Here is a 20,851-nt window from a genome sequence, read left to right as displayed (position 1 = left end):
GTCATTGCCAAAACATGCATACAAATCAAATCTTATGTACAAATTTAATACACGATTACACATTATGTTAGGCACAGAACGTTTCTATACACGGCTTGGTATTGTTATTTAATTCTAGCACAGAAGCTATTTTGTTCAGAATAATGGAATCTGATACATCTGCTTCTGGCTGTGTGGAGTGATGGGCAATTAACTCAATGTCACAAAGAAGCCAATACAGTGTTTTTGGAAGTATTGGTAGAACATATAGTGAAAGGATAAATACAATTGTCCAGTGGTAACAATTCAGTAACATTGTGTATACAGCATATGACAAAATCATCTAAAGTAAATATAAAGTATAGTATATATATATATATATATATATATATATATATATATATATATATATATATATATATATATATACATATATATATATATATCATGTAAGGAAGCCCCTATAATGTATCAGGTACTACTGTTTGTTTCGAGGGTGTACATAATGCTGGGTATTCACCATCAAGAATGAGTAAACTGTCTGGTGGTGGCCCTGGTACCTTGAACATGGATTCTTCCATGGAAGCTGTATTTCACACATTGTGATACAGCTGCTTCTGTTATACATGTGCCACGTGCAATGTTTTTTTTTATATTATGTGTCATTGCAATTCAGATTAAGCTTCATAGTATATACAATATTTAGACTTACACATTAATTTATCCTAGCACATCACTACTCATCTGCTATCATCACTGGTGTCCTGCCCTTGTCACAAGTCACACGGGAATAATCTTCGCATGTTTTGTTTCAAACATGTTATACATATGTAATGCTTCTCTAACAGGAAGCCATGCACAATCCATATTGGTATGCATCCCAATATAAAACAAATATTTTTTTTGAAAATCAGGTTCTAGTTCCGTTATTTTATCAACACTTATCATCATGGACACACACAGCCGCCATCATCACCGGTGTCCAGTCACACCGACCTCGGACGTTGTATCAAAGGATGGGAGCAGATACTCCACACACAGCTGGAAGACATCATCATGGCCACACAGAGCCGCCATCATCACCGGTGTCCAGTCACACCGACCTCGGACACTAACACAAACAACTAGAGAGTGTTCAAACTATGTTCAATATGCACAATCCACTGCCACTAGCGTAATTCAATTCTACTACTACTTCAAAACTATAGAGGGTATGACAATAACACAACTAGTACATCCAGAAGCATTAAACTTCCGATTGTCCCAAGAGTGGGCCTTGTTAGAAGCTACGATGGTATCCAGTGTTAGGTGTTCGTTCTGTATTGTTTCTAGCACATGCGGTGTACACTTTTTACCCGACAACAGCATGATACACTTGTTTCTGCGATGCATCACTTGTCACTTGTCTTGGCAACTAAATGTAGGACGACCTTCCATATTATTACCTGTCTCAAACAGTTATGTACACAGCAGAACCTGCTATTAACTTATAAATATAATTTCATTGCAGCTACTCTATGCTGATATTGTCTTTGAAATACTTTCGACAAAGTGAACAAAGCAATTACTATGGCAAAATAAATATACCAAAGGAAAAGAAGTGACTGTGCTTCATATAAAGATCAATAAATAGTATATTTATTCTGAAAATTCAATAATGCATATTCATGAAGTCTTTAAGGGCGTGATTCACAGTTTACACCTGCACACACTTTGAATGAATTCGTGTTTGTTTGGCCGGGGAGTGATACACAAGGTAGTTTTTTTTCAGTGAGTGAGTGAGTATGGTTTTACACCACTTATAGCAATATTCCAGCAATATCACGGCGGGGGACATCAGAAATGGGCTTCACTGTTGTTGTTTTTCAAATATGAACAGCACACAATGCTATTAGGTGCCCATGCCATACATTTGTTATCCGCAAATGAAGGTCGGCCAAGTCAGCAAGACAACCGTATTCGGTTGGTGCATCTACGTAATCGATACCAAACTGCCAGATAAACAGCTCAAACCGTTCGCAACCGACTGAGGGAGCACAATTTCCGCTCCCGACGTCCCATCGATAGGCCCAAATTTACTTTCTAGCTTGGTGTAGACAGCCTCTGAGATTTAGAAGAAAAGACTGGAACAGTATACTGTTCACAGAGTCCAGGTTTCATATTGACAGCTTTGACGGTCGTACACGGCTCTACATGCGTCCAGGTGAACGTGTTAGCGACGCCTGCAATGCTCAATATCATTAGTTTAGGAGTGGAAGTGTAATGGGATGTCGATGCCTCACAACTCAGGCAACTCATCAGTGTTACTGCCAATTGGAACGGCGTACGCTACCGGGACGACATCATTATGTTCTACTCTTTGTGCAAATACAGGGACGTAACGTCACGTTGCAGCAGGATAGTGTTGTCCACACATTGCACTTGTTGTAACATACTTTCTGAGACGGTATAACATTGACACTGCCATGGCTGTCTGTTTCTGCAGACCACTGCAACATTGGGCCCAGCTTAGTTGGGCCAATCTTTGGTTGACATTTAGGACAGCATTCCCCAGGTTGTTTTAAATCACCGGGTGTCTTTAACGCGCCGCTGCTGACTCCTCTGCATCAACGCAAATGATATTTATGGGGATTCTGTTGAGGGCGTGTCGCTCTGTCTCGTGTTACCAGGTATGGGCTTTGTAAATTAATTTGTTATGATAAAACATCGATCATGTGAAGGACGTAATGGTGTGTTGTTATTTTCAATAGCATAACATGTACACCACTTTATATGAAGCACAGTTACTTTCCCCCGTTAGTACACATACATGTAGGTGACAGCTCTTACTTACAGCTAGGTATTGTCCATGAATGACTGTTAGGGGGAAATAACTCAGTGAAACTGTTGATTCACTCGGAACAACGTTCATAACATAATAGGTCTAATATTGTTGTTGATAATATTATTAGAAAAAGTGAACAAATCAAATGTTATTGTCTAGGAATGACTGGCGAGGGCAAAACTAGTTGAAAATAGGCTTCATCATGTGTATTTCAAGACTTCTCCAATAAATACTTGACAATGCCGTCGTTGTTGCCATGGCGAGCCAGGGTGGTGATGTTTTCTCCTGTATTTGAGACTAGAGACAGATCTGCCTTGTGAGACACCAGTACCTGGAAGACATCCTCGTGTCCACACACAGCCGCCATCATCACCGGTGTCCAGTCATAGCGACCTCGGACATCGATGTCATAGGATGGGAGCAGATACTCCACACACTGTTTGTTGCCTCCTCGACAGGCCAGATGTAGTAAACTATTTCCAAATCGGTCTGTCTGAACAAGGTCAGGACTTTGTTGTGAATATGTCTTCAGGTAGACCATTTTTGATTTCACAAGTGTCTTCATCAGTCGATTCCATGGTGTGATGCTCTTGCCTGAATGTTCCTCTAGTCCTAACTCCTTGATGATTCCCCTGCATCCTCCCTGGAGGGCCTGAATATACACATCATCTCCTGCCCTGTCTTTCAGTGTCAGATCTGCTCCTAGGCCTTTAAGATATTTAAAAACAGCAAATTTACCTTCCACAGCTGCCATTGACAACGGTGTCCAACCAAAGTTATCTCTCAGGTTAATATCAGAATATGATATGACATGCTTCACCATCTTCAAGTTGCCTTTCTCACAAGCCAAATGGAGGATACCATCTCCATCATTGTCCACCACGTTGACGTCAGCACCATGGTCCACCAGGAAGTCAACTACATCAGTGTGACCTCCAGCCACAGCTAGCATGAGTGGCGTGTGACCCTTCCAACCACGTGTGTTGATGTCAAAGTCACCAATAACATGTCTGACAATGTCAATGTTTCCACCTCTACTGGCTGCATGGAGTAAAGTATCATTGTCATCACCAGTGAGTGATGGGTTAGCTCTCTTGGAGAGAAGCAGTTCAAATGTATCCTTTTTCCCACTGTAAGCTCCTTTCATTACTGGTGTCCACCCTCTCTTCCCATGACAGTTGATGTCCATCTTTGGCAGTAGATACTCTACTAACGGCTTATTTCCGCCTTCGCAGGCCAGATGAAGAATGTTGTTTTTGTCGTCATCAGTCAGTGTGATGTCAGCTCCCTTTGACACAAGGAAGTCAAACACATCTTTCTTTCCATTCACAGTTGCAGTCATTAGTGGTGTCAATCCCACATTTCCTCTTATGTTTATGTCAGTCTTTGGCAGTAGATATTCTACTAAGGGCTTTTTTCCTCCCCGACATGCCAGATGAAGAATGTTGTCATTGTCGTCATCAGTCAGTGTGATGTCAGCTCCCTTTGACACAAGGAAGTCAAAAACACCTTTCTTTCCTCTCCATGCTGCAGTCATTACTGGTGTCCGTCCCATATTTCCTCTTTTGTTTATGTCAGTCTTTGGCAGTAGATATACTACTAAGGGCTTATTTCCTGCTCGACATGCTAGATGAAGAATGTTGTTATTTTCATCATCAGTCACTGTGATGTCAGCTCCCTTTGACACAAGGAAGTCAAACACATCTTTCTTTCCTTTCCAAGCTGCATTCATTACTGGTGTCCGTCCCATATTTCCTCTTTTGTTTATGTCAGTCTTTGGCAGTAGATATTCTACTAACGCCTTATTTCCTCCCCGACATGCTAGATGAAGAATGTTGTCATTGTCGTCATCAGTCAGTGTGATGTCAGCTCCCAATGACACAAGGAAGTCAAACACATCTTTCTTTCCTTTCCTGACTGCATTCATTACTGGTGTTCGTCCCATATTTCCTCTTTTGTTTATGTCAGTCTTTGGCAGTAGATATTCTACTAAGGGCTTATTTCCTGCTCGACATGCTAGATGAAGAATGTTGTTATTTTCATCATCAGTCAGTGTGATGTCAGCTCCCTTTGACACAAGGAAGTCAAACACATCTTTCTTTCCTTTCCAAGCTGCATTCATTACTGGTGTCCGTCCCATATTTCCTCTTTTGTTTATGTCAGTCTTTGGCAGTAGATATTCTACTAAGGGCTTATTTCCACCTTCGCATGCTAGATGAAGAATGCTGTCATTGCAGTCATCGGTTAGTGTCATGTCAGCTCCCTTTGACACAAGGAAGTCAAACACATCTTTCTTTCCTCTCCAAGCTGCATTCATTACTGGTGTCCATCCCATATTTCCTCTTTTGTTTATGTCAGTCTTTGGCAGTAGATATTCTACTAAGGGCTTATTTCCACCTTCGCATGCTAGATGAAGAATGCTGTCATTGCAGTCATCGGTTAGTGTCATGTCAGCTCCCTTTGACACAAGGAAGTCAAACACATCTTTCTTTCCTCTCCAGGCTGCATTCATTACTGGGGTCCGTCCCATATTTCCTCTTTTGTTTATGTCAGTCTTTGGCAGTAGATATTCTACTAAGGGCTTTTTTCCTCCCCGACATGCCAGATGAAGAATGTTGTCATTGTCGTCATCAGTCAGTGTGATGTCAGCTCCCTTTGACACAAGGAAGTCAAAAACACCTTTCTTTCCTCTCCATGCTGCAGTCATTACTGGTGTCCGTCCCATATTTCCTCTTATGTTTATGTCAGTCTTTGGCAGTAGATATTCTACTAAGGGCTTATTTCCACCTTCGCATGCTAGATGAAGAATGCTGTCATTGCAGTCATCGGTTAGTGTCATGTCAGCTCCCTTTGACACAAGGAAGTCAAACACATCTTTCTTTCCTCTCCAGGCTGCATTCATTACTGGGGTCCGTCCCATATTTCCTCTTTTGTTTATGTCAGTCTTTGGCAGTAGATATTCTACTAAGGGCTTTTTTCCTCCCCGACATGCCAGATGAAGAATGTTGTCATTGTCGTCATCAGTCATTGTGATGTCAGCTCCCTTTGACACAAGGAAGTCAAAAACACCTTTCTTTCCTCTCCATGCTGCATTCATTACTGGTGTCCGTCCATTATTTCCTCTTTTGTTTATGTCAGTCTTTGGCAGTAGATATTCTACTAAGGGCTTATTTCCTCCCCGACATGCCAGATGAAGAATGTTGTCATTGTCGTCATCATTCAGTGTGATGTCAGCTCCCTTTGACACAAGGAATTCAAAAACATCTTTCTTTCCTTTCCTAGCTGAATTCATTACTGGTGTCCGTCCCATATTTCCTCTTATGTTTATGTCAGTCTTTGGCAGTAGATATTCTACTAAGGGCTTATTTCCTGCTCGACATGCTAGATGAAGAATGTTGTTATTTTCATCATCAGTCACTGTGATGACAGCTCCCTTTGACACAAGGAAGTCAAACACAGCTTTCTTTCCTTTCCAAGCTGCATTCATTACTGGTGTTCGTCCCATATTTCCTCTTTTGTTTATGTCAGTCTTTGGCAGTAGATATTCTACTAAGGGCTTATTTCCACCTTCGCATGATAGATGAAGAATGCTGTCATTGAAGTCATCGGTTAGTGTCATGTCAGCTTCCTTTGACACAAGGAAGTCAAACACATCTTTCTTTCCTCTCCAGGCTGCATTCATTACTGGTGTCCGTCCCATATTTCCTCTTTTGTTTTTGTCAGTCTTTGGCAGTAGATATTCTACTAAGGGCTTATTTCCACTTTCGCATGCTAGATGAAGAATGCTGTCATTGCAGTCATCGGTTAGTGTCATGTCAGCTCCCTTTGACACAAGGAAGTCAAACACATCTTTCTTTCCTCTCCAGGCTGCATTCATTACTGGTGTCCGTCCCATATTTCCTCTTTTGTTTATGTCAGTCTTTGGCAGTAGATATTCTACTAAGGGCTTATTTCCACCTTCGCATGCTAGAAGAAGAATGCTGTCATTGCAGTCATCGGTTAGTGTCATGTCAGCTCCCTTTGACACAAGGAAGTCAAACACATCATTCTTTCCTCTCCAGGCTGCATTCATTACTGGTGTCCGTCCCATATTTCCTCTTTTGTTTATGTCAGTCTTTGGCAGTAGATATTCTACTAAGGGCTTATTTCCACCTTCGCATGCCAGATGAAGAATGTTGTCATTGTCGTAATCAGTCAGCGTGATGTCAGCTCCCTTTGACACAAGGAAGTCAAACACATCTTTCTTTCCACTCCAAGCTGAGGTCATGACTGGTGTCCGTCCATTATTTCCTCTTGTGTTTATATCAGTCTTTGGCAGTAGATATTCTACTATCGGCTTATTTCCACCTTCGCATGCCAGATGAAGAATGTTGTCATTGTCGTAATCAGTCAGCGTGATGTCAGCTCCCTTTGACACAAGGAAGTCCAACACATCTTTCTTTCCACTCCAAGCTGCAGTCATGACTGGTGTCAATCCTTTATTTCCTCTTGTGTTTATATCAGTCTTTGGCAGTAGATATTCTACTATCGGCTTATTTCCACCTTCGCATGCCAGATGAAAAATGTTGTCATTGTCGTAATCAGTCAGCGTGATGTCAGCTCCCTTTGACACAAGGAAGTCCAACACATCTTTCTTTCCACTCCAAGCTGCATTCATTACTGGTGTCAGTCCCATATTTCCTCTTTTGTTTATATCAGTCCTTGGCAGTAGATATTCTACTATCGGCTTATTTCCTTCCCGACAAGCCAGATGAAGAATGTTGTCATTGTCGTAGTCAGTTAGTGTGATGTCAGTTCCCTTTGACACAAGGAAGTCAAACACATCTTTCTTTCCACTCCAAGCTGCATTCATTACTGGTGTCCGTCCCATATTTCCTCTTATGTTTATGTCAGTCTTTGGCAGTAGATATTGTACTAAGGGCTTATTTCCTCCCCAACATGCTAGATGAAGAATGTTGTCATTGTTGTCATCAGTAAGTGTAATGTCAGCTCCCTTTGACACAAGGAAGTCAAACACATCTTTCTTTCCACTCCAAGCTGCAGTCATTACTGGTGTCCGTCCATTATTTCCTCTTATGTTTATATCAGTCTTTGGCAGTAGATATTCTACTAACGTCATATTTCCACCTTCGCATGCCAGATTAAGAATGTTGTCATTGTCGTCATCAGTCAGTTTGATGTCAGCTCCCTTTGAAACAAGGAAGTCAAACACATCATTCCTTCCTTTCCAAGCTGCATTCATTACTGGTGTCCATCCTTTATTTCCTCTTTTGTTTATATCAGTCTTTGGCAGTAGGTATTCTACTAACGCCTTATTTCCACCTTCGCATGCTAGATTAAGAATGTTGTCATTGTCGTAATCAGTCAGTGTGATGTCAGCTCCATTTGACACAAGGAAGTCAAACACATCTTTCTTTCCACTCCAAGCTGCATTCATTACTGGTGTCCGTCCCATATTTCCTCTTATGTTTATGTCAGTCTTTGGCAGCAGATATTCTACTAACGGCTTATTTCCACCTTCGCATGCCAAATGAAGAATGTTGTCATTGTCGTAATCAGTCAGTGTGATGTCAGCTCCCTTTGACACAAGGAAGTCAAACACATCTTTCCTTCCTTTCCAAGCTGCATTCATTACTGGTGTCAATCCCATATTTCCTCTACTGTTTATATCAGTCTTTGGCAGTAGGTATTCTACTAAGGCCTTATTTCCACCTTCGCATGCTAGATGAAGAATGTTGTCATTGTCGTAATCAGTCAGGGTGATGTCAGCTCCCTTTGACACAAGGAAGTCAAACACATCTTTCTTTCCACTCCAAGCTGCAGTCATGACTGGTGTCCATCCATTATTTCCTCTTGTGTTAATATCAGTCTTTGGCAGTAGGTATTCTGCTAAGGGCTTATTTCCTCCCCAACATGTCAGATGAAGAATGTTGTTATTGTCGTTATCAGTCAGTGTGATATCAGCTCCCATTGACACAAGGAAGTCAAACACATCTTTCTTTCCTTTCCAGGCTGCATTCATTACTGGTGTCCGTCCCATATATCCTCTTCTGTTTATGTCAGTCTTTGGCAGTAGATATTCTATCAATGGCTTATTTCCACCTTCGCATGCCAGATGAAGAATGTTGTTATTGTCGTTATCTGTCAGTGTGATGTCAGCTCCATTTGACACAAGGATGTCAAACACATCTTTCTTTCCACTCCAAGCTGCATTCATTACTGGTGTCCGTCCCATATTTCCTCTCATGTTTATGTCAGTCTTTGGCAGTAGATATTCTATCAATGGCTTTTGCCCTCTCATGCATGCCAAATGAAGACAGCTGTCATTGTCTTTATTTGTCAGTGTGATGTCACCCCCTTCTGACACAAGAAGGTGAAACACACCCTGCAGCCCCAGCATCACAGCTATCATTACTGGCGTCAAACCACACATTCCTTTACTGTTGATTTCACAGAATGGAATTAGTTTGCGTACAAGGTACACGTTTCCTGAGAAGCAGGCATAATGAAACATGTTGTTGCCATGTTCAACTGTCACTGATGTACGAGACAGGAAGGGTTTGAGTTCATCAAGCACCTTATCCACTATAGCATGTCTTTCCAAAATAGGATGCATGATGGACATCCGATAGTTCCCCTCCCTCACAGCCCCAGCCAGTCTTGAAGCAATGATGTCATTGTAGGCATCCGATACATAGATGACATGCCTGTCCTCATCAGTCTCGCATGCAGGTACCGTTTTGGCCTGAACACGTCCATACAGGAATCTTATACTGCAGTACTTCAACATAAAAGCAGGATTGATTCCATAATAGACAAAGGCACAGGCATCATAGATGGATGGGTGTGAAAAACTGGTAATGTCTCCTCTGGTAAAATATGTACCGGATAAATATTTCACACAAGTGGCAATTTCTAGCCGGTTAAAACCATTTACAACACTTGAAACTGTGGACAGATGATTCTCCAGAACTTGATTATTTGATTTAATTTGCAACTCACACAAGTTCAGGCTACCTTCACAAAGCATCATCAGGATCAGAGCAGCTGACCTGTTATTGTTATCGTTGAGCAAAGATTCAAGTTCTCTCCTGAGAAAGGTTAAAGGCGTCTTAAAAAAGTCTTCATATTGATCATGCAATTGGGGAAAACTGAAGAACAGTTTGCATTTGAGCGGGAAGCCAAACAGTTGATCCTTAATGTCACATATTGTGTCTAAATCAAAATTAGTTCTGTTATTGTTATAGTGTTTATGTTTTAGAAACATTTTTTTCTTTTCGTCCCTTGTGTAGCGACAGTCAGCCTTTGTAAGGTCAATAACTGAATCTCCTTTGAAAAACACATAATCATGTTCTCCACAGTGTAATTTTCCATGCTCAAGATTGTACAACTTTGTGGTGAATATAATAACAATGTTTCCCACAATTGTGTTGGGATGAACTAAACGATGTTTATAATTTGGGTTTGGTTGTAACGTTTCAGAAACATTAGATTCCATGCGCTCGAGGTAAGAGTTGAGGCTATATAAAATCTGTCTGAGGTGAGGTGAATCTGTTGACATTCCAACCGTTCCAAATATGTCATCAAATATGAAACATTGATCTTTGTCTTGCCTTACACAACTTAATTTGAATTCTGAAATGTTGTTTACAAGATATAGTTCATACCCTTTCTTCAGGTATTCTGACCCCAACATCAGGGCCATTGACGTCTTTCCATCCCCTGACGCACCAGTTATTGTCACATGCCTAGAATTCTCTAAATGTGTCCTCACTGTTTGGTAGATAGCAGTCTCTTCAAACAACGCTTCTGTCTTTTGGATCTCCCTCTCCAACCTACCTTTAAGACAATATGGAATAAAATAGTAAACAGAACACGTGGACAACGTAATCGTATATATGCTTAGGCAGAAACTACACATAGTATTAAACAGAACAATGCAGTGTATTCCCTTGAAGGAACATTGGTATGTGGCTAAAAGAGCCATCAGTCACTATATTCAGCCCTCACCAAACATTCATTTGAACACCTTATCAACATATATTCTAAGTTCAGTTTGGTTCAGTATGTATGTTTGTATATCATACACAACAATAGATATATATTTTAGTGACTACAACAATGGGTGCAAACAATGGTAAAGAACAAAGTTTGCTTGCAAGCAGAGAAACGTTACCCCTCAAGTGTGTTACTTTAATATAAGATACGTGTTTATCTTGCATCCAGAACTAGAACTAGAAACTAGAATTGTGCCAGTTAAATATACAGGGCCTTGGTATGTGACTGATTATCACCTGAAGCAAAGCCAGAGATCAACCGTTTAATGGGCAGTGTATATATCATTATATTCACTATATTGCATTCCAAGACCAACCACTTAGCTTGCTTACGTAGAGTACTTCATGATTACAGAACAATTCAAGGGAAAATGTCTTGCAACAGGAGCATCTGTGTTAAATCGGCTATACATCCGTGCAGATTCCCTCTTTTTTAGTCCTCAGTGATGAAAAGAGTTTTGCGTAAACAATGTAGTGGCGGTACTAAATGTTAATTGGTAATTATAGTTGTAGCAATGATGAATGGCAGCAAATTGATATCAATTTCTACTGAAATAATAGTTATTCGTCTTAGTTTAGATAGCTTCTAAAAGGCTGAATGCACGTATATAGGAGCGACAATAGGTCTATGCTTTACGACGGCATGCTGTTGGTGACCTGGTATTGTGACTGTAATCAGTACATGGGGGTCACGTTGACACTGACAGCACTGGCAACCATTCGTACAACCCTGCCAGCATGCTGTCGTCATAAAACCTTGTTTCCTTTATACCTTGTCAGTCTTGGCATAGCGCTAGTATTAATTGAATATGAGTATGAATGTTGGAGCCATCTATTGGGGTGCCGTTTAGAGATTTGTAACACGTTCGTTTGTTATGCTGCGATTTTGCGTCGCATTATATCCATATTTGTGTCACATGTCGGCCTTTAACATTAATTATATGAGTCTTGAATAAACGTGAGCTGCTTGATCAGGGTTACTTGCTCAGCAAAACTTCCAAAATAATTACTAGTAGTTAAGGTATACTTACAGGGCACATTCCCAAATCAGTAATGACAATGTCTGATGCAAGTTCCTATTATGGCTGGTACCATGTGTTCCCGTGTATTTTTTCAAGGTGAACAATTGACTTCCCGTTGCATGTTTAAATTAAATGTCGCAACCAGAACACGTACAGCCATAGATAGGTAGTATATGACGCATAGCATAAAAAGCCCGCTTCCATAGTCATATTCACATAATTTAGTTAAACATTTAATGTGTACATTAAACCTACCTCTCTCCATGACTCCTGGGTATTCATCCATTGTTTTGTCCTTGCTGGTGGGAGGTACAGGAGCTCCTAAAAAGAGAGAATGTAGCAACATTGATTATGTAAATAAAAAAATAAGTATATGCTTAAACATACACATTCAAGTTATACAATAAATAATATTACACAAATGATGCATACACATCACAATTTGGCCCACTGCACAGCCTTCGTATATCATAGATACATAATTATTAATTTTCAATGAAACTTATTCAAACTGATGCCACCATCGAAACCCTCATTAAATGCCCACAACTTCCCCACCAGAGACATTACTCATGATACATTGTTTTCACTTTACCAAATATGGTTGAAGACACTGAGATCCATCTGAATCCACCTTTGTTGTCAAAAGCACCCCTGTATCAAGCCACCCGAAACACAAATTACATGCGCTCTCAGTTAAATGCCATTTCTTCTGCATTGAGTAAATGCATGTCTGATGCAGTAGAATTCTAAAAGGAAAATCATTAGGGTGCAGCAGACGTAATGCCGAAGTTATCACTACCCCACTTTTACAGCGCACACCCAAATGCAGAATAACTTTGCCATGTGCCTTCTTACTGCTTCCTAAACAAGGCCTTCTTACTGCTTCCTTAACAATACCTTCTTACTGCTTCCTCAACATGACCTTCTTACTACTGCCTTAACAATACCTCACTGCTTCCTTAGCAAGACCTTCTTACTGCTTTCTTAACAAAACCGTCTTACTGCTTCCTTAACAAAACCTTATCACTGCTTCCTTAACAAGACCTTCTCACTGCTTCCTTAACAAAACATTTTTAAAGCTTCCTTAATAAGGCATTATCACTGCTTCCTTAACAAGACCTTCTTACTGCTTCCTTAACAAGACTTTATCACTGCTTCTTAACAAGACCTTCTTACTGCTTCCTTAACAAGACCTTCTCACTGCTTCTTTAACAAGACCTTCTTACTGCTTCCTTAAAAAGACATTATCACTGCTTCCTTAACAAGACCTCACTGCTTCCTTAACAAGACATTATCACTGCTTCCTTAACAAGACCTTCTTACTGCTTCCTTAACAAGACCTTATCACTGCTTCCTTAACAAGACCTTATCACTGCTTCCTTAACAAGACCTTCTCACTGCTTCCTTAAAAAGACATTATCACTGCTTCCTTAACAAGACCTTCTTACTGATTCCTTAACAATACCTTCTTAATGCTTCCTTAACAAGACCTTATCACTGCTTCCTTAACAAGTCCTTCTCACTGCTTCCTTAACAAGACATTATGACTGCTTCCTTAAAAAGACATTATCACTGCTTCCTTAACAAGGCCTTCTTACTGCTTCCTTAACAAGACCTTCTTAATGCTTCCTTAACAAGACCTTATCACTGCTTCCTTAACAAGTCCTTCTTACTGCTTCCTTAACAAGACCTTCTTAAGCTTCTTTACAAGTCCTTCTTACTGCTTCCTTAACAAGACCTTCTCAATGCTTCCTTAACAAGACCTCACTGCTTCCTTAACAAGACCTTCTTACTGCTTCCTTAACAAGACCTTATCATTGCTTCCTTAACAAGACCTTCTCACTGCTTCCTTAACAAGACCTTCTTACTGCTTCCTTAAAAAGACATTATCACTGCTTCCTTAACAAGACCTTCTTACTGCGTCCTTAACAAGACCTTCTTAATGCTTCCTTAACAAGACCTTATCACTGCTTCCTTAACAAGACCTTCTTACTGCTTCCTCAAAAATACCTTCTTACTGCTTCCTTCAAAATACATTGTCACTGCTTCCTTAACAAGACCTTCTTACTGCTTCCTTAAATAGACATTATCACTGCTTCCTTAACAAGACCTTCTTACTGCTTCCTTAACAATACCTTCTTACTGCTTCCTTAACAAGACCTTCTTACCGCTTCCTTAAAAAGACATTATGACTGCTTCCTTAACAAGACCTTCTTACTGCTTCCTTCAATAGACATTATCACTGCTTCCTTAACAAGACCTTCTTACTGCTTCCTTAACAAGACCTTCTTACTGCTTCCTTAACAAGAGCTTCTTACCGCTTCCTCAAAAAAACATTATGACTGCTTCCTTAACAAGACCTTCTTACTGCTTCCTTAAATAGACATTATCACTGCTTCCTTAACAAGACCTTCTTACTGCTTCCTTAACAAGACCTTCTTACTGCTTCATTAACAAGACGTTCTTACTGCTTCATTAAAACAATACCTTCTCACTGCTTCCTTAACAAAACTTTATTACTGCTTCCTTAACAAGACCTCACTGCTTCCTTAACAATACCTTATTACTGCTTCCATAATAAAACCTTCTTACTGCTTCCTTAACAAGACCTCACTGCTTCCTTAACAAAACCTTCTTACTGCTGCCTTAACAAGACCTTCTTACTGCTTCCTTAACAATACCTTCTTACTGCTTCCTTAACACAATCTTATCACTGCTTCCTTAACAAGTATTTATCACTGCTTCCTTAACTAGACCTTCTTACAGCTTTCTTAACAAGACCTTCTCACTGCTTCCTTAACAAAACCTTCTTACTGCTTCCTTAACAAGACCTTATCGCTGCTTCCTTAACACGACCTTCTTACTGCCTCCTTAACAAGACCTTCTGACTGCTTCCTTAACAAAACATTCTTAATGCTTCCTTAACACGACCTTCTCACTGCTTCCTTAACAAGACCTTATCACTGCTTCCTTAACTATACCTTTTTACTGCTTCCTTAACAAAACCATCTTACTGCTTCCTGAACAAAACCTTATGACTGCTTCCTTAACAAGACCTTCTTACTGCTTCCTTAACAATACCTTCTTACTGCTTCCTTAACACAATCTTATCACTGCTTCCTTAACAAGTCTTTCTCACTGCTTCCTTAACTAGACCTTCTTACTGCTTCCTTAACGAGACCTTCTTACTGCTTCCTTAACAAGACCTTCTTACTGCTTCCTTAACAAGACATTATCACTGCTTCCTTAACAAGACATTCTTACTGCTTCCTTAACAAGACCTTATCACTGCTTCCTCAACAAGACCTTGTTACTGCTTCCTTAACACGACCTTCTTACTGCTTCCTTAACAAGACCTTCTTACTTCTTCCATAACAAGACCTTCTTACTGCTTCCATAACAAGACCTTCTTACTGCTTCCTTAACAAGACCTTCTTACTGCTTCCTTAACAAGACCTTCTTACTGCTTCCTTAACACGACCTTCTTACTGCTTCCTTAACAATACCTTCTTACTTCTTCCATAACAAGACATTCTTACTGCTTCCATAAGAAGACCTTCTTACTGCTTCCTTAACAAGACCTTCTTACTGCTTCCTTAACGAGACCTTCTTACTGCTTCCTTAACAAGACCTTCTTACTGATGCCTTAACAAGACCTTCTTACTGATGCCTTAACAAGACCTTCTTACTGATGCCTTAACAAGACCTTACTGATGCCTTAACAAGACCTTCTCACTGATGCCTTAACAAGACCTTCTCACTGCTTCCTTAACAAGACCTTCTCACTGCTTCCTTAACAAGACCTTCTTACTGCTTTCATTACAAGACAATCGTGAGCAATTTTGGTTTAATGACCTCTGTGTTAGGTAAATGCATTCCCTATTCAATACAACTATATGTCAGTAAGCAATGTGCCTGTACCGTTTAATATTGTACTGCCGATGAATATCACAATGACCATTGCCTTAAAGTACTGTGCATGGGATGCTTGCGACATATGTTCATTATTTTTGTGTATGCTGGAATAAGCAATCACACACTCATTAGGCTACAAATGAGTTCACAAATAATATATTGTTTTTGACAATCCCCGCTGCAGATGCATCACTTACATTAGTTGATCATTTGCTACGTCCCTACAGCTGCAACAAAGAGTTGCGATTCAAATCTGCTCAGTTAGATTTCCTCTGATAAAGTTAATGAATGTGTGTGCATATGGCATCATTGCAACGTAACGTTATGTTATTTTGATTACCTACTTGGAAGTAAAGGCTCGCATTCACGAACCTCAGGGTCAGTCACGACTGAAAAAAAAGAAATAAAAGGAATATTCCACGTAAAAAGTAAGGGCATCACTGTCAAAGCAACATAATCTAAGACTTTCATTCGACGCATCAGTGAAAAAATATGATATATAAAATAGAATAAGGTTCGGTGGATAATCGAGTCTGATGATCAATAATGGCACCAGGCGTTCGCGAAAAGGGTAAAATCTCCTGTCCTGCCGGTGACACCCTCTACTCAAACACTTTGTCAAAAAAGGTAAGTATTTGGTTGTTGTTCGACGCCGCACACGCGACAGACAATGACACAATAGCGCAATCTGAGTTTCCCATACCCCAACAAGGCAAAACCTGTTCCATCAGCTGTGGAAATCATTTAACAACTCCACAACACAGTTCATCGTGGTTAAGCTAAGAAGTGTTCAGTTTCCATATAAGTATAAGTAAGACTTTGCCACTCTCGGAATGTACAATGGAAGGTGCTAAGGGAACATTAAAAGACGCAATTTGTAAGTTGTGGAAATATAGCTTTTGCCTTTGCCTTTAACACTGTATCACTCCATCATTCATGTGTGTTGACAATGTATTCTGAATGATGCTCTGTATACATTTGCTCAATAAAAACATGCATATAAGTCATACTAAGGCGATAGCGCTATAAGAAGCAGATAATAAAACACAACATCATAAAATTGCAATGTATTTATAATGTACAAACGCTTTGTCAGGAATACTCATGGGATGCGTAAAAAAGCATGGCTAAGAAACTAGTCATACGTTATCAGAAAAGGTCAGAGTGAATTCCAGTGCAAATAAACGGTTTTATGCCACTCTTATCTGAAAATGAGCAGTTGCATGCAATTGAGCGTAATTGTGTGGTCAGGCATCACTGCACATCACAGGTCACTGGTCATTGATTGCAATTTGACAGGACTTTGGTAACGTGACTTGGATGCCCCTATCCTGTCCTTCATTCACACCAGTTTATAGCCGGACATTCAATGCTCTCACTGGTCACAGACCTCACCAGAAGAAGAACAACAACATTTTATTGTAGTATCGCCCACTGTACATACACAATGACAAGGCAAGAATGTAAAAACTCAGCGGCCGGCCTACGAGACACAAAAAGAGAATACACAAAACAATATTTATATATATGTACAAACCACATTTAATAGTAATTATGAAAATAACATTCAGAATATTATCCCCGATACAAACGTCCTATATACACACAAACACATCTATTCCCACATGCAGTCCTTCACTCACAGCAGCTTACGCAAACCCCTCAAACACACCCACTCATTTATACACATCCAAACTCTCATTGACAACCGTTCAGTCACACCCTATTTCTCAACATACCCTCACCTGTACCCATTCCCGCATCCACACTAACTCCCTTATCTGCATTATCAACCATTATCAACGCTTGCTGTTCGACAGATCTGTCGCCCGTTAATTCCTCGTACTGTTACTTTCCGTTTATGTTCAGTAATGAGGCACAGACTAGTATTGTGAGGATATTTTATTTTGCGATTTTTGGTCCATAATCATGCTGACATGCCTAATGCAACCTTTAAGTTATAGCTTTGAAACTCATATATTCACACACGAACTTGACTAATGAAATGCAGCCATAGAATGCTGATAGCATGACGATAACATGCATATAAATTGAGACAGGATATTTGACAGTGTTCCTTATCTACTTGTTAGTAGCAAATACTATGCATTTGAATGCAGCAGATGTCAATCAAAGTTAAATATGCTTAGTGTCAGTTTCAACAAACCCAATACATATACTACTCTGTCACTGGATCAATACACCATTTTTAACGGCCTGTCGTTGTATGAGAGGAGTGTTGATGTGTGCAGCGTCAGAGAATCATCACTAGTCCGGCTTGTTTATGCAAACTGTGTGAGTAAGGAATGTTGCCGGTGGAATAGAACGTGCTTACCAATGACGCGAACACCTGCTGGCGTCACATATTTTCAAAAATCCATCCATATTATTGACATCACTATACTGCATTTACGCCAAATAGAATATTTTTTAGCAAGAAATCGAGACGTTTTAAATTGATTGTTCCAATGGTCAACTTAATCCATCCATTATTTACTACTTTAGCTATACAAAATATGCAAGGTTGATAAGTAAACATCACGTAAAACAGATTAGGAGTTGATCTGAATTCCAGCCTTTTAATCAAGTAGATTCAAATGATGGCCTCCCTTAATGGTGCATGCTTGGCATATAATAAATCTGAAACGTCAACGCCAGAAAATGGCCTGTCACGTTAACCCGACGAAACAGATTCACTTGGGTGTAAAAGACAAAATATCGGTGAAAATTAGATGCATGGATCTCTGAAAATCAGTGATGGCAGCAGGTGTTCGCTAAAAGTGTAATATAAATGAAGCAGTAAAAGCATCATGCAAACACAAAACAATATATTACTTCAACATATCATTTTATTTTCATTTAGTGTACCTAATTCGTATATTTTTTTAAAGGAAACTTTTAAAATGTTGAATGCCGTCTTGCGAATGAGGAAGGCATACACAGCGTGGTAAAAATAGGAAAGGGAAATTACATGGAGGGGTGTAAAACACAAAAATGAGCAAAGAATAGATCAAATAAACCCCATCCCACCCAACTCCCCACCTTGAAAACTGCTCAAGGATATCGTAGGAATATTTCAAACACTTTTTGAGTTATCTTTGTTGGGCATGTATATGAATATGTGTTGCAGACAAATAGACTTCAAACATCATTGTTTTAGAATTACAAGTATACATGCCAGATGTGGGTTTCCTTTGTATTATAAGTTTACAATGACAGTTGTCCATGGATGAGGAGTTGGGGGATAAGTTGCGCTGTAACGGGCGTGAATACTTGTAGCTGACAATGTTTTATTTGCTGCATTACCTGTTTGGCGACTGGTTGATTTTCTCCTGCAAGTAATAGGAAGGCATCATTAGTTCTAAATGTAGTGTGACATATACAACCATCATCATTATGTGGATACCAATACAAGCATATTCATGTAAATGTCACAAGCAGTAGGCTTATTGTACGGATTCGCTCACTTAGTACTTTGACCCATTGTTGAAATTTTCCTTTATACCATCATGTACCTGAGACAGGTGGCGACTCACAAACTACCTCATGAACTTGAACATATCATTGTAAGAGTTGCAATATAAAAGAGACTATCAGCAGCAATGTCGGGCTACAAGGATGCCCTTTATCACTAGCAAGGTGAAGATAGACGCATGACCTAATTTTTGTTTCATCAGATATTACAGAAATGAACCGGTGTCAGCCAAAACATGTATACGTCATTTGCTTATTAAAATTAGGAGTCTCGTAGTTCCAGTTAAGTTAACAACAATCGTATTAGCGCTTCCTGCTTTAACACTGTGTCATTTTAGGTTTTAGAAAACAGCTTCTAATTGCATTGCAACCTTAAATCTGAAAGTATAACATCTGGGCACGTCTAGTTTATGGCACTTATGTCACTTCCAAGATCCCCTGATCTGCAAAATGTTTCTTATCAAATTAGGAACATGTAGACATATGATGTGCTATCGGCATCCTCGACAGGAACAACAATCATTTACCATCACTTCGGAGTGATATGAGATTTTTAAGACCAGCATTTATCCAATCAATAATATTTGCCACTGCAGCACAAAACATGATTGAGTTAAATATATGTTAAGACTCTTATGCTTTGACCCCCAAAAAGTTATGTTTAACAGATTAATAAGTGATTTTCACAATTCGTTACAAATAAGGTGTGTCGGAGTCGGAGTGCGAGACTGTCGAATTTACAGGCCTAAATGGCACTGATTAAATCGGTCCCCATCATTTGTGAAGGAGAAAGCTGATTGCCGGACTAACGAGTTTCGGATTAACGAGACTTGACTTTACATCTATACCATGAGTTTATTGCTCAAATGTTGAAAATATATATCTTGGAAATGCAAGCCACGATTTCAAGATAACTATATGAAATGTTGTCTTACTTAACGAAGATTACCAGGACGATCACGACGATGATGAAAATAATTGCCACCAGAGAGATTGTGATTATAAGAGCGATGAGCGTCGTTGAGAGCCCCGTTGTTTCATCTGCCTTGACTTGGACCTCTCTTCTATGAAACACTGTCAGAAATAAAGGTTGCCTATGTACAACAGTATAATTATTAAGTATAATGCAGTTGCTGCATGTAACCGGACGTTTTCTAATATAAGATGTCAGTGTCATTATAAAAGTGAGCGATATATTCTGTAATTTGTCATATCATACTTAGTTATGTATGTGTTCTAGGAAATATATATAGGATATGCCCGAGTTGTTGACATGCATATGACAACGAAAGCACGAAGTTATTTTGTTTTTGTTTTTCTGTGATATAAGACGAGCTGGTTTTGGTGTGAATTAACTTAACTTCGTGTGTACCACATCCATTTTGGATCACAAATGCAATGGACTGTTATATATCTCTATTGTTGTTGAGTATGAAATTGAAGAACAAAGAAATAAGAATAAGATTAAAATAAACTACGTTTGTTTTTTTTCTGGCAGTTTGAGCACCACATTCTAAATTGCCACTTTAAACACTTTATGCTGGTCATCAATCAATGCATAGACATAGCAAATCCAC

The 20,851-nt window shown here is 39.6% G+C and overlaps 1 protein-coding gene across 1 annotated transcript; it reads right to left on the bottom strand.

The window, feature by feature from the left end:
* Nucleotides 1-424: 424 nt before the first annotated feature.
* On the bottom strand, nucleotides 425-20,349 carry LOC124117623. Its single transcript, XM_048383050.1, has 5 exons — nucleotides 20,210-20,349; nucleotides 19,107-19,132; nucleotides 16,145-16,189; nucleotides 12,138-12,203; nucleotides 425-10,642 (listed from the first exon to the last, which is right to left on the bottom strand). Exons 4-5 carry the CDS (start codon nucleotides 12,166-12,168, stop codon nucleotides 3,015-3,017), a joined length of 7,659 nt encoding a protein of 2,552 aa, XP_048239007.1. The 5' UTR covers nucleotides 12,169-12,203; nucleotides 16,145-16,189; nucleotides 19,107-19,132; nucleotides 20,210-20,349; the 3' UTR covers nucleotides 425-3,014.
* Between the last annotated feature and the right edge of the window lie 502 nt (nucleotides 20,350-20,851).

The sequence above is a fragment of the Haliotis rufescens genome, unplaced genomic scaffold (assembly GCF_023055435.1).
Source record: "Haliotis rufescens isolate VD_foot unplaced genomic scaffold, xgHalRufe1.0.p SCAF_434, whole genome shotgun sequence".
In the NCBI taxonomy this organism is placed as follows: domain Eukaryota; kingdom Metazoa; phylum Mollusca; class Gastropoda; order Lepetellida; family Haliotidae; genus Haliotis; species Haliotis rufescens.
Note: the sequence above shows the minus strand (reverse complement) of the source record. Positions and strands in the feature narration are given on the sequence as shown.

Coding starts and splice junctions, on each gene's coding strand:
- LOC124117623 (XM_048383050.1), bottom strand. CDS start 12,168: ATGGATGAATACCCAGGAGTCATGGAGAGAG. Junction 10,643..12,137: donor CCCAGGAGTCATGGAGAGAG/GTAGGTTTAATG, acceptor ATTGTCTTAAAG/GTAGGTTGGAGAGGGAGATC.